Source organism: Lactuca virosa, chromosome 8 (genome assembly GCF_052849685.1).
Source record: "Lactuca virosa cultivar CGN04683 chromosome 8, Lactuca_virosa_CGN04683_v6, whole genome shotgun sequence".
NCBI lineage: Eukaryota > Viridiplantae > Streptophyta > Magnoliopsida > Asterales > Asteraceae > Lactuca > Lactuca virosa.
Genome location: NC_136433.1, coordinates 362,987,940 through 363,001,348, shown reverse-complemented (window position 1 = coordinate 363,001,348; position 13,409 = coordinate 362,987,940). Strand labels below are relative to the sequence as shown.

Sequence of the window (13,409 nt, the reverse complement as noted above, 5' to 3'; positions counted from 1 at the left end):
TTGTATAATGTATTTCCTGGTATAATGTATAGAGTGTTCTCTTGGATAGCATATAGTATTCTCTTTGTATAATATTTATCATGTATTGACTCATAACTGTACTGACTCTAGTAGATGTCATTGTAATAGGAGTAACGAGTAATAATCCTTAACTATACCTATTATAGTTAAATAGTAATGTTGGTTGCATGCCTTTGTTACACAAAGGCACTGAACTGAAGTGAAGACTTTTATATCCAACACAAATATATATGATATATAACTAAGAATTCAATGACAGTCGGACAAATAACAGAATACCCTAAGTCCACAACCAAACAAGGAACAGGAAATAAGGTGAGCTATCAGTCCTATGTCCTTCAAATCTTACTTATATAAATATATTAGTATAGATATGGTTTTGAAGATAAAACAAGTTTAAAAGAGTTTGAAAACAGTTTTAGTATTTAAAGAATTTGATAAATGGTTTGAAACACTTGAAAACCCACAGTTTGATGGAAATCTGAAAGTAGCAATAAATCATGTAGTCTGTTCTAGTTATTAATCACATGTGATTGATACAACAACTATAACAGTTCAACTTGTATTCCCCCCCCCCATAAAAGCATTTAAAATCATTTATAAGGTTGATTTAGGGGTATGAACTCACCTGTAGTGAGTGGATTTGATGGAAGTGTTGGGTAGGATGCTAGGTGTCAAGTAAGGACTTGAGCACACACACGGATCCTATGTAACATGTAGTAATACATAAATGTACCTAATTAGTTATTTAATCACTAATTAAGTAAGTAAAGACACTCTAATGCATGAAAACACTTTGTTTCAAGTTCTAGGAGTGCTAAGGGTTGCATCTTAAGAGAGTATGGCCTTACTATGGAGTTTACACCTCAAATGGTAGCCCCTATGTGTGTTTACGGTTTCTAGAGCACTTCCCCCATGAGTTTACGGCCGTAAACTCATGGGAATGGTGCATTTGTGTGTTTTAGGGTCTCATGCTTCACAAAGAAGTGTCCTAGGGTTGAATCAAAGGCCTAGGAAGTGGTTAGGGCTTGAAATGGCACACTTTTGGAGTTTACGGTCCTTCGACCACTCCTTGGGAGTTTACGGTCATAAACCCTAGAGTTTACGGCCGTAAACTCTGGGCCACTTTATTCTTTTCGTGTTTAGTGGTTCTTAGTTCATGCATGACGGTTTCTAGCCTCTTGTTCAAGCATTAGAAGGTGTTAGGGGCATCAAAACACCCTTTAGGGGTGTTTACGGTTTTGGGAGATCCCCAAACCGTAAATCCATATGTTCTTGAGGGTTTTGATGATTTTCCAATGGATTAACATGTATACTAAGCAAATAACTAGCTAGAATGAGTATACTTACTTATATGAAGCTTGTAAGAGTGTTTAGGACCCAAAAACACTAGTGTGTGTTCTTGGTGTTCTTGGTGTTTTGAAGAATACTTGAAGATCTAAGTAAAAACCAAGAATCCATGGATGAAATGATGTATAAACACTAGATTAAGTGTTGTATGAACGAATCTAGGAAGGAAAACTTACACTTTTGGCGGATTTGGAAGAATGAACTTATGATACTTGAGAGAAAAACTTGGTGTTCTTGAGGTGGGAAATGGAAAATGAGGAAAAGTGTGTAAACTCATGCTATATGCATGAGTTCTTGGGAAATTGGTGTTTACGGCCCAAACATCATTTGTTTGGCTGTAAACACCTAGCTAAGGTGTTGATTGTTTTGTTTGCTACACCTCACTAATAACGTCACTTCATTTTATTTAATCGTTTGACGAAAAATAAAATAAAACACCTAAACGGACTTAAAACCGGCCAAAATGTATTGAAATGTTTTTGAATATTATATGAAGTGTTTAACGGTAGAGATTATACAAATGAAAATTTCGGGTTGTCACACGTACTAGTCATGCTGAAGGTTCTGTGAGCGTACCAGACATATTGTAGGCCGGTGGGGCATTCCAGTCAGACTGAAGGCTCTGTGGCGTACCAGATGGACTATATGCTGGTGGGGCATTCCAGTCATGCTGAAGGCCATGTATGCGTGCTGTTATTTGTATATGTTATCTGTTTGGGTGTTGGTACTTTGGGGGAACTCACTAAGCTTCGTGCTTACAATTTTGGTTTATGGTTTCAGGTACTTCAATGGATCGTGGCAGGGTGAAGACGTGACCGTACACATCCTCGCGTCTTGGATTTATGAATTCTAGGGAACTCTGATAATGTTAATGTTTTGAAAACTATGTTGAAAAAAATTCTAATTTTTAAATAATGTTTTGGAAACAACAGCTTTTGTTAACACTTCTTTTATTAAAGGGTTGATTTGAAAAGTTTAAATTTATATGAAATTTTAGGGATGTTACAAGGATCTTCACTTCCAAAAATTAGGAAGGATATAGGAAAACATAAAACGCGTAAGCATAACTTTGAATCTTTATTTCGAATCTGATTACAAGAAACTAAACAAGAAATAAATAAATAATATATACCTTCTTCTTTTGAGATCTTCTAATGAGTAGGGTTGGTTTTTCAGTTCATCTCAAGGCTCTCTCTATGATCCAATAGCAACAAGAAAACAAATTTTATGAATGTATTTCGCATTCTGGATCCGCTTCTCATAACATATTTATATAGATGGAGATATAACTTAATGTGAGAGATATTAGGTATTAGTAGAACTTAAGTCAAACTGGGAACTCAACCCACAAGATAAACACGATAAGTAGTTATCCTTATTTTATTGATAAAATCGGTCCATCAACAAATTTAAATAATTTCTATAATAAATCTGAATTTAATGATAACATTATTTATATATATACATTTATCAGTGGTTCCAAAATATTTAATAGCAAGAAGTCAACAATATGTTGTTGCATTTGTGGCTTTTCATGTACATGTTGGTGATTAGGGTTTAGACCCAAGCCCTTTAGGGTTTAGCCATTACCCTTTAGGTAATATCTATATATTCTTATGTAATTGTCTTTTGAGAATCAATCATTTATCTAACATGGTATCAGAGCTCTAGGTTAAAACCCTGCTGCTGACCAAAACTTACAGTCACCGCATTCCACCTCCGATGACCTTCTCTAATAGTCGTTGGAGGTGCCTTCATTATGTTCCATATTTTTCATTTTCTTCTCTTTTTCCGCTTAAATAATAAAACAGCCACCGTCACCGAACTAGAGCTCTTTCATCGGTTTCTTCCACTACCTCATCTACTTATACGTCCTCCTCAGATGAGCCCTGCCTCTGAGCCTTCTTCCTCCTCCTCGGTTGGTCACTTCTTCGGATCTCTTTTCCGATTCAGCCCCTTCTGATGTTGTTGTTGCCTCCCTCTGATGGCACCTTCTCCGTCGGGCAGCCTCTCATATGTAGTCATTTCTTTCTCTATCAACATTGCAGTTGCCAATCTCACTGGAATTAGCTTTGTCCGCCACAGCTCGAGCCCTCTTTCTTTCTCGCGGCCTTTCTTCGGACTCCTCTGACGCTGGTTGCATGATCATCATCGTTGCCGTCCGTTTTCTCATTTTCTACAATGGAACCAGTTATGGCTGTCGATTCTTCTCTCTTCTTCTCCGACGAGCAGTCGATGTTATCCGCCATTGTTAGATCTCTATGACCGCCGATGCCGCTATCTTTATCTAGTTTTTATGTTTTCTTCTTTTGTTTATTTTTTTAGTTTAATCGTCTCCACCCAATCAAACTGCAAGGGGATGTTAGTGATTAGGGTTTAGGCCCAAGCCCTTTAAGGGTTTAGCCATTAGCCTTTAGGTATTCTCTATATATTCTTATGTAATTGTCTATTGAGAATTAATCGTTTATCTAACAGTACATGGGTCTAAATAAGAATCAGTTAATCAACTCATATCTATTTCTTGGAAGAAGATTTTTTCGTAGTATGCTGCTTTGTTTGCTGCATTTTATCTTTCAAACAACTTTTTTTGGATAGTTGATTTAAATAACATAATTTTAAGGGATACCACTGAATTTACCAAATGGAGAGCTGTTTGGACACCAAATGAAAATGACTGTTTATTTAACCTAGAAAAGAAACTGACTTCATCATGTATACAACACTTTATTGGATAGACATCATTACCTATTTTTTCACTTTACCCATACACGACTTCATAAGAATAAAATAGGAACATACCCTATGTACGATATTTTTGGTGTCAGTTAACTCCTGCCGTGATGATTGATTGTTGTTATATGCATCATTGCACATGTGTTTTGAGTTCACTTCTTAATCGATGATTTTTTCTTGCACTTCTTCCATTTTGTTTTGAACGTGTTCATGAAAGTAGAGACTATATATTTATTAGAATGAACTTGATATCTGATAGTAACGAAAAAGCTTGTTTGGTCATCATGATATATGGAAAATATAACAAATTAAGAATCAAATCTTTTTTTATAAAAATGAATGGTGAGATATAACAAATTCCATAGACTTACGTCAACAAATATTCATCAAGATGATTGCACCCCATTTGACAATGTTTTGATCCATATAAAGATATTTATCGATTTGATCAAATGGTGTTCTCGAGATTGGGTGTTACATCATACATGTGCCTGTTCAGGGAGTTTCATATAGTGGTCGGTATCAAGAGAGTCGTATGAATATGTTGTAGTAGACACATATCATAGTCATATACAAAAATAAAAAACACAGTTGTTTGATTTGAAATAACGGTTTCCATGGTGCAATCGCTGGAATATTTTATATAATTAGTAGAATTTAATATACAGTTATAAAGAAAACTTAACATAGTATATGAAGGGAACAAAGATCCATGTGGATTTCCTTTGCCAAAGAGTTGCCCAAATCACAAAGATCCAACAATAACAACAACAAACAATAAGAAACACAGAGCAACTGATGACCAGATTAAAGTATGATTGTTTTACGTGGACATAATTTGTGGTTTTGCAACATGTATTTGGGGTATTATTGGAGTTTTGATGTTCAGGAAGTAGTGGAGACAAAAGATTTTCATGTTTGAGGAGGAAACCATGGACAAGATATACGTTGCAATCATAGAAGAGTTGCCAAGATCAAGAGAGGAAGAGAAACTACATAATCCTCTAGAATTAACCATTTTTTTTTGCTTTCTAATACCTACTGTGTTTTTTATACTACTATTTGGATTTTCTATTTGTAATATGAATGTTCGTTAAAGGTGTCACTTTTGAAATTTTTGTTGGATTTGGTATACATACAAGATCTCAAGTAGTTAGATTAGACTGTTTGAATGAATTCAAAGATATTCATGAATAGTTCTTTGTATTCAACATCATTTGATTTGACGTACTTCTTTCATAAGATATAGATAACTGTTGTGAGAAGTTATAGAACTCCATATCTATAATAATGAGAGAATATTGTTCTGTCTTTCATCAATAAACAACACCCATGCTTATATACAAGCTAAACACTAAAGAAGGAAATAAAATCAATGCAAATCAATTAAAATCAGCTCCCTTATCTCAACTATATGAAACTCTAATAACTTCTTTTACCCATAATAGCGATGTATGTACGTCTTGTTATAGACAATAGCAATGTACTTTATTTTTTAACTATATTAGCAACGTACTTGTATTTTGTTATCACTGCGGAGTGCAGACAGGGCATTGTACTTTATTTGTTACATATTTCCATTATTGATAAAGAAATGTATGTGTGTTGCTATTATGAGTAAATAATTACTTTTGTGTTGCTATTATGCATAATACAAATGTAGGTTCATGTATGTTGCTGTTATGAGTTACATATTACTACTATTGGTAAAGTAAATCTGTTAGTGCTTGCTCTTATGGGTAAAAAATGTAAATTTATTGCTATTATGAGTAAAGGATAAAGTGCATTGTCTACATTCGTATAAAAAGTAAAGTATGATTCTATTTCCGATAATTTTCCTCTCAACTAATATGATTGCATGTTCCATTTTAGGGAAATATGATGTAGTTATCATATGTCTGGGTGCAGATCCACTTTCCTCCCAAAGGTCTCATACGCAAGCTTCCATAAAGACTTGCACAGTTTTCACTGCCCACTTCCATCTTCTTGAAAACATCAATATTTGATAAAAGGATTTAGCACAAATATGCAACATTAAATAAGTTCAAGTTTATAAAAGAAATGAAAGGTGTACTTGTCATCCAGTACATTACCCACTTGTACTTTGATCTTGGTCAATAACTGCTATATCTTATGTTCAACATATATGTTTATTACAATCTATCTTTTTATGTTTATTAAATCTCTTAAGGTCATATTTCTTACAAATAAGGTATTATCTTATTAAGAAGCTTGAAATCCATGAGTGAAAAGATTATTCTTAAGCTTATTGAACCAAGCCCGTGAGGCTTGTTTTAACCCGTAAATAGCATTGTGAAGACGACCACAAGATTAGTACGAGATGGGTCTTCAAATCCCCGTGATTGTATCATATATACCTCTTCCTTGAAATAATCATGAAGGAATGTGCTCCTGATATCAAGTTGACAAAGACACCAACAATTAGAAATAACAATGGAGAGCACCAAAAAAATGGTATTTGGTTTAATAACTGGGCTAAAGGTTTGAGAATAATCAAGATCTGCCTTTTTAACTAAAACCTTGAGCCACTAAATGCGCTTTGTGCCTTTCAATTTTGCCTACTGAACGTTGTTTGATCAAGAAACTCCACTTGCACCCAACAAGATTGATTTTAATATGACATATAACAAAAGACCATGTGTTATTTCTCATAAGGGCATCATGTTTTGTTTCCATTTCTTGCTGCCAACATGGGTGTTTAATTAGGAAAATTGGGGAGAATAGCAATGTACTTTACAGATAATAACAATGTACTTTATTTTTTACCTCTACATATTTGCATTTTGTTATCAATATGGACAAGGAATTGTCCTTTATTTGTTACATATTGCTGTTATTGGTAAAGAAAAGTAAATATGTTTCTTATATGACTAAAGAATAGTTTCTACGCTGCTATTATGTGTAAAACAAATGGAAGTTCAAGTGTGTTGTTGTTATGAGTTACATATTGCAATTATCGGTAAAGAAAATCTCTAAGTGCTTGCTATTATAGGTAAAGAAATGTAAATTTATTTCTATTAATTTATGAGTAGAGGATAAAGCACGTTGTCTATATTAGTACAAAGAGTAAACTATGTTGCTATTTCGTACAATTTGCCTCTAAACTAATGTGATTACATGTTCCATTTTAGGGGAATGTGATGCAATTATCATATGCCTAGGTTCTAGATCCACTTTCCTCCCAGAGCTCTCACAGGCAAGCTTCCATAAAGACTTAGAGAGGTGTCACTGCCTACTTCCATCCGCCTGAAAAAATCGGGTATATGATAAAACAATTTAGCACAAATGTGTATCACTAAATTAGATCAAGTTTACAAAAAATAAAATATAAAAGGTGTACTTCTCATCCAGAATCCAAGATATTTATTTACACATGGGAGTGGAAATCTTGCAATTATTAACAAAAAGTGTCAATGGATGAAAGCTTCAAAAGCTTTGGAAGATCTATATCCAAGTATATCCAAGTATATCCAGGTGTAACAGAAAGCAAAACTTATAATGGAGACAAAAATTAATCGTGAAATGATCGTAGTTTGTCTTTTGAGTTACATGTTAAACATTAAGTTTAAACATTCTATAAAACACTAAGTTTATACAAACTTGGAAAAGGAAACTTAGATACAGAATTACAATGGTCTTTAGTTATGCATTACCCACTTGTACTTTGATCTTGGTCACTAATTGCTAGGTCGTATGTTCAACATATATGTTTATTACAATCTGTCTTTTGATGTATATTAAAGTTCTTAAGGTCGTATTTCTTATGCAAAAGCTTGAAATCTACATGCTAGCATCTTCTCTAATTTCTCCATCTGGACATCTGTGAAGAGTAGAAATATGCTTCACATGATGTCTTTATTTGTTATATTTGTATATTATTAGTTATTTGCTTTATTATTATTATATAAAGTATACAATATTTTCAATAATTTTTACGTTCAAATATTATTTTGGATTAAAGTTTAAATAAAACAAATTTGTTAATAAGAAGTTTAGAAACTATCCTATGTAGGTTCAAGTTTTGGGATTTACTGTACCACATTAATTTAAAGAAGACAAGTTTGTTTTCATATGAAAGTTCCAGGCAAGACTATATATGTGAGACTTATTAGTATTTAACAAAAATAAAAGATTAGCATGGTGGATGGGTTGATTTTATGGTTATTAGGTGCTTTACCCTTGTCTCTTGATGTCATGGATTTTCTTAAAGTGCAAGTTATTTTGTGAGGTAAATGCAAGAAACAACCGTATACTTCCATTTTGTTGTGTATTCCATTTTGTTGTGTATTATAGCACCTTACATTCATATCTTTATATTACAAAATTGTACTTTCAATCTCTTTTCTTATTAAGACATTACACTTTGAAATATTTATCCAAGTATATCATTGTACTTTTAATTTTCTTCTTATTAAGGGCATTGCACTCCAAAAAGTCTGCCTAATTAGAAATTGTACAATCGGTTGAAACGGTTATGATAGTTATGTAGATAAAAACATACATAACTAGAAACGATTTTGTAAATAAAAAACATGAGAGTAGAGACAATTGTAACATCTACTTTACAAGACTATCTAACTACAAGGAAAAAAGAACATATTTGACTATAAACAGTGAAGTTATTGCCGATCATTTTTAATATATTTTGTTAAAAACGTTTTAAAGATAAATTTATATATAAATGACAATTGGCATAAAAGACACTATGTTTTTATTCTTATAGATTTTTAACACTATTTTTTTGTTCTAAATTAAACACTACATTTTCTAATTTTGTTCATTGTTGACCAGTTCACCGGGATCCTTTTGGGTATCCGGTTGCTGCGGTGGCGCTGAAAAAGGCATTGTTCAATTTAGGACAAAAAAATAAAATGTAAAAATCAAAAAAGATAAAAATATAGTGTCTTTTGTGCCAAAAGTAGAAAATACAGTATCAAAATTGAAATGTCTTGTTCCAAATTTGGGAAATATATATTTTGATTTAGTTAAAAAAATTATGTAGTGTCAAAAAATAAAAACACAGAAATATTATAAATATTTGGATGGATTAACTATTGTTAATCCTGTTATATATTTTCCTATGCTGTATAAAGAAACAAGTAAAATAGTAAAGTAATTGTTTATTGCCAAGTTAGATTGACGGTTGTTAATCTTGTTATATTTTTGGATGGATTAACGGATCATGACATGTAGGGGTGTAGTTGAGTCGAGTCGAGTACTGCCAAGCTCGAAACTCGAGTCGACTAAATAACTCGAGCTCGAGCTCGACTCAAGGTTTAATTTCAAACTTGAACCCGAGCTCGATAAAGTAATCGACACTTTCAAGCTCGAATCGACTCAATTAACTACTAAGAAAACAAAATTACATTAATTTACAACATCTATGCGATTAAGCTCGTGAACTCGACTCGACTCAACTGTATGATATGTAAATATGAATAAAAGAAAGGGTAAATGTGTAAATATAATAATGCTCGATTAAGCTCATGTGCTTCATGGGCCGAGTATTCTAATACTCAAGTTCGGCTATATAATGTACTCAAGTAGCTCAAGCTCAACTCGACTTTAGCCGAGTTGATTTTGAGTATTTTTCGAGTCCGTCTTGAGTATCTCACGAGTTGGCCCGAAATCCAAACTTTTTCATACATAATGTTCTCGAGTTTTTGTAAGATGAAAATTGAAAAAAAAATATGTTTTTCAGATATTTTTTTGAAAGAAAAGAAAAAAACAATAAAATGTCTTCTCATGTATCATTTAAAAAAAGGAAAAAAATGGAAAAGAAAATAGGATATTCCCTTCCAAAAATTAGGAAATATATAAAGGAAAAGAAATAAAGGTTCCTTTTTTTTCCTTAATTAAACTCGACAATAGGATAGGGATGTCAACGGGGGCAAACGGGACGGGAAGTGCATCCCCAGCCCCCGCCCCTGAAATTTCTCCGTTCCCCCATCCCCGCCCCCGCCCCCGAAATGTTCAGCCTTCCTACCCCGCGCCCCCGCCCCTGAATCCCCTTTATTACCTATGCCCCCGCCTCCGTTCCCTTGCCCCCATTGATTTTGGGCTCCCTTTTTTTGGGCTAAAAGAAGTTGTTATTTAAGCTAAAAAGCTATTTTTTAACTAACAAATAAATTATTTATAGCAGAATTTTATATGTTAAAAATGAAAAAGTTATGGCATCTTAAAAACATTATACTAACAACTTAAAAACATGTTTTTTGATAAATTTTGGAAGCTCAAAATTCTATTATTGTTTATTATATTTATATAATTAATATATGTAAATATATGTGTAATTTATTAACGGAGTCCCCATGGGGGTTTCGGGACGAGATTGCCCATCCCCGCCCCCGCCCCCGTCCCGCCACCGATTTTGTTTAAAAATTCCCCCGAACGGGACGGGGCCCCCACGAGACTTTTTGACATCCAGGGTGAAAGCCCGCAATTCATTGAAATTGTTACAGATCCATGTCGCAAAAAATCTCACCCTGTTCTCATTGAATCTCGCCACTGGCCGACGTTCTGCGCCAATGATCTTTCTGTTCCGGTCTCACCTACTATGAATCATTCAGGTATCCCTTGTGTAAATTTTTTTAATTTCTTTTCAACAATCAAAGAAAACAAAGACATTTCTAGGAACACCCAAAAAGAAAATTGTAGAATTCTTCTTTAACAATGTCACCAAAACAACATAATATTGTCCCTAAAGTCTATCTTTACTAAATTTAATTCATAAACCAAGTTTACTAAATTTAACTCATAAACCAAGTTAATGTCAATTGAAGAAATTTTTAGCAAAAACAAGTTAATGTTTTGAGCATTGAAACCCTACAAAATGAACCAAAATATTGATGTAAAACCTCTTCAACAGTCTATGTTTCTCTGAACTAGATTTAAGTCTTGACAAAAAGAACTCAAACGTAAGTAGGTATTTCCCTTTTTAAAGCTTGACAATTTTTGATCAGCTACATTACTATTATGCAATGAACTCACCCTAGCATGTTTACAAAAGCAGTGTATATAGAGCTAAATTTTCATATATTTTGTTGCTAGGGTTCATTTTCAATTTGTGTTTAAGCTAAAATGTTCTGTAACTAGTAATTGTTTCGTTTAGGGTTTAAGTAAGAGTTTGTTGAAGATCAATATGCTTAAGTTAAAATGTTTTTATTTTTTTTTCTTTGTGTTTTTGATCTAGTCAATTGGATTCGGCCCTTCTCTAATTTCTTTTCTTCTTTAACAGGTTCGTCTGTTACCTTGTAGCTCCTCTGCTCTAAAACCCAAATATATTAGTAATATACTTTTTGTAGTAACAAATGGGGTAAAAAATGGAGGAGGGTTGGAGATGAAAAAGTATGTACCCCATTTTTTACTCAGTTTTGGGGTTAAAATACGGAGATGTGTTGGAGCTGGTCTAAGTTGGTCTAAGTGGAAGCACATATATTTCATGTGAAAAGGAAAAATGAAGACAGGAAAGGACCTCCCAGTCAAAGTTTGCTTTGACACTCTAAATCGAGAGTCTCCCAGGTGCAGTTTTATCAGACATATTCATACGGTTATTGGCTAAACAGCTTGCTCAAATGAGATGCGTCTGTAAATCTTGGAATGCTCTCTTATCTGAAACTTCCTTTATAAAATCTCACCTCCATCATTCTACCCATAACAACAATGATATTTTCTTCTTCTTCCGTTTTTCATTTGACAACCATCTATTCACATGACGCTACTCTTGCTCACCAAATCTTAAACTCACTAGTTTTTTCAAACATCCGGTTAATACCCAAAGGCTTCCACTGCACGTCACATGAATTTCCAATCAAAACAAAGTTGATGTAGATGGCCTTGACGACTATCTTCATTGGCTTTTTTATATTGATAAGGAGATGAAAACACGTACAATAGTGGCATTTGATTTGGGTGCAGAGACATTTTGTGAGATCCCTCTTCAAGATTCTATACTAGATTACACTTGCTGGTATAATGTTGTAGGAGTTTTGGATGGAAAGCTTTGCGTGATGTCAAGAGTAAAAGGTGGTAAATGTGAGGTGTGGGTTATGGATGAGTATGGGGTGGCTGAGTCATGGGTGAAATGCCATGTCTTTTCGCATTTCAGTGGTGATATAATTCCATATGGAATCACATTACACAATGAGTTTCTTCTTCGATTTGATGGTGGTTTTTGTTTGTATGATCCAATTGCAGCCAAGACTAAAAACTTTGAGATTAAGGGTAGAATACAAATTACTAAAATTGTGGAGTATATTGACAGTCTTGTGTGGCCTTCACCTGTCGTGCATGCGAGGCATCAGTTGTTAAAAGGACTACAAAAGGCAACAAAGGGCATCTCTCGATTTTTATTTTGTAAAGGCATCAGCTGTTAAAACGGCTAGAAAAGGCGAGACATTAGCTCCACTTTTATATATTTCGCTATTACTAACTAGTCTGCATTATGTGATATTTCTTTTCTTTTAGAACAACTTGATGTTATGTTTCTTGATTAGTTTTTTATCAATCATCATTTTTTCTTAAATGCATTACATCTACACCCTCTCTCTTGTTCGCATGATTCTTTCAACATTTGGTCATGTTTCACTTTTGAATTAAGTTGGTGGTATTTATGGTTTGTTTCTATTACTCTTTCGGTCTTTCCCATAAGAATTGACCAATCATGTAGGCTGTAGCATTATTTCCCCTTAACTTTGTAATTGATCAAAGCCAGAAATTTTCTGAATATAATTTTTTTTTTCTATCTTATAACTTGAAGTATTTTTGTGGGTTTTATGGTTTGATGTGATGGTTATTCAACTATATCTTAGGCCGGTTGCCTGAGCGATCTGGTTGTAAGCTATGCTTTAAAGAAAACAAGTGGGTGGATCTGTAGATTTGATATTTCGAGGTTTTTAATGCATTAGGTCGTACAATATGTTGAAATATTGAACGTTTTATGATGAGCTTGTTCCAAATAAGGGAAGTAGAATAAATGATAAGTTAATGCATGATGTCTATGAAACCCCTTATACCCTTCTCTTGAATGGTGAAAGAAATAATAGAAGCCAAAGTGGACAAAGGAGTATGGGGTGGCTGAATTATTGCACTTGGATTCGCATTACAAGATAAGTTTATGTTTGAAACGTATAAAAGTTGTGTAGCTTTGCATGATCCAGTTGCAGTAAAAGTTAAATTCTTCAAGTATATTTATTCTGAGTGGAAATTTAAGAAGTAAGATTGTTGTGTTTGTTTAGGTTGCACCCACTAAGAATGTATCAACTTTTTGCAGCATCTGTTGGAAA

The 13,409-nt window shown here is 33.6% G+C and overlaps 1 protein-coding gene across 1 annotated transcript; it reads left to right on the top strand.

Annotated features, from left to right (window-relative positions):
- Positions 1 to 12,002: 12,002 nt before the first annotated feature.
- Positions 12,003 to 12,500, top strand: LOC145131902 (F-box/kelch-repeat protein At3g06240-like). Its single transcript, XM_079066546.1, has one exon. The coding sequence runs from the start codon at positions 12,003 to 12,005 to the stop codon at positions 12,498 to 12,500; it is 498 nt and encodes a 165-aa protein (XP_078922672.1).
- Positions 12,501 to 13,409: the final 909 nt, after the last annotated feature.

Bases quoted from the DNA above. Each gene is read 5' to 3' on its own strand.
- LOC145131902 (XM_079066546.1), top strand. From the start codon at position 12,003: ATGAAAACACGTACAATAGTGGCATTTGATTTGGGTGCAGAGACATTT.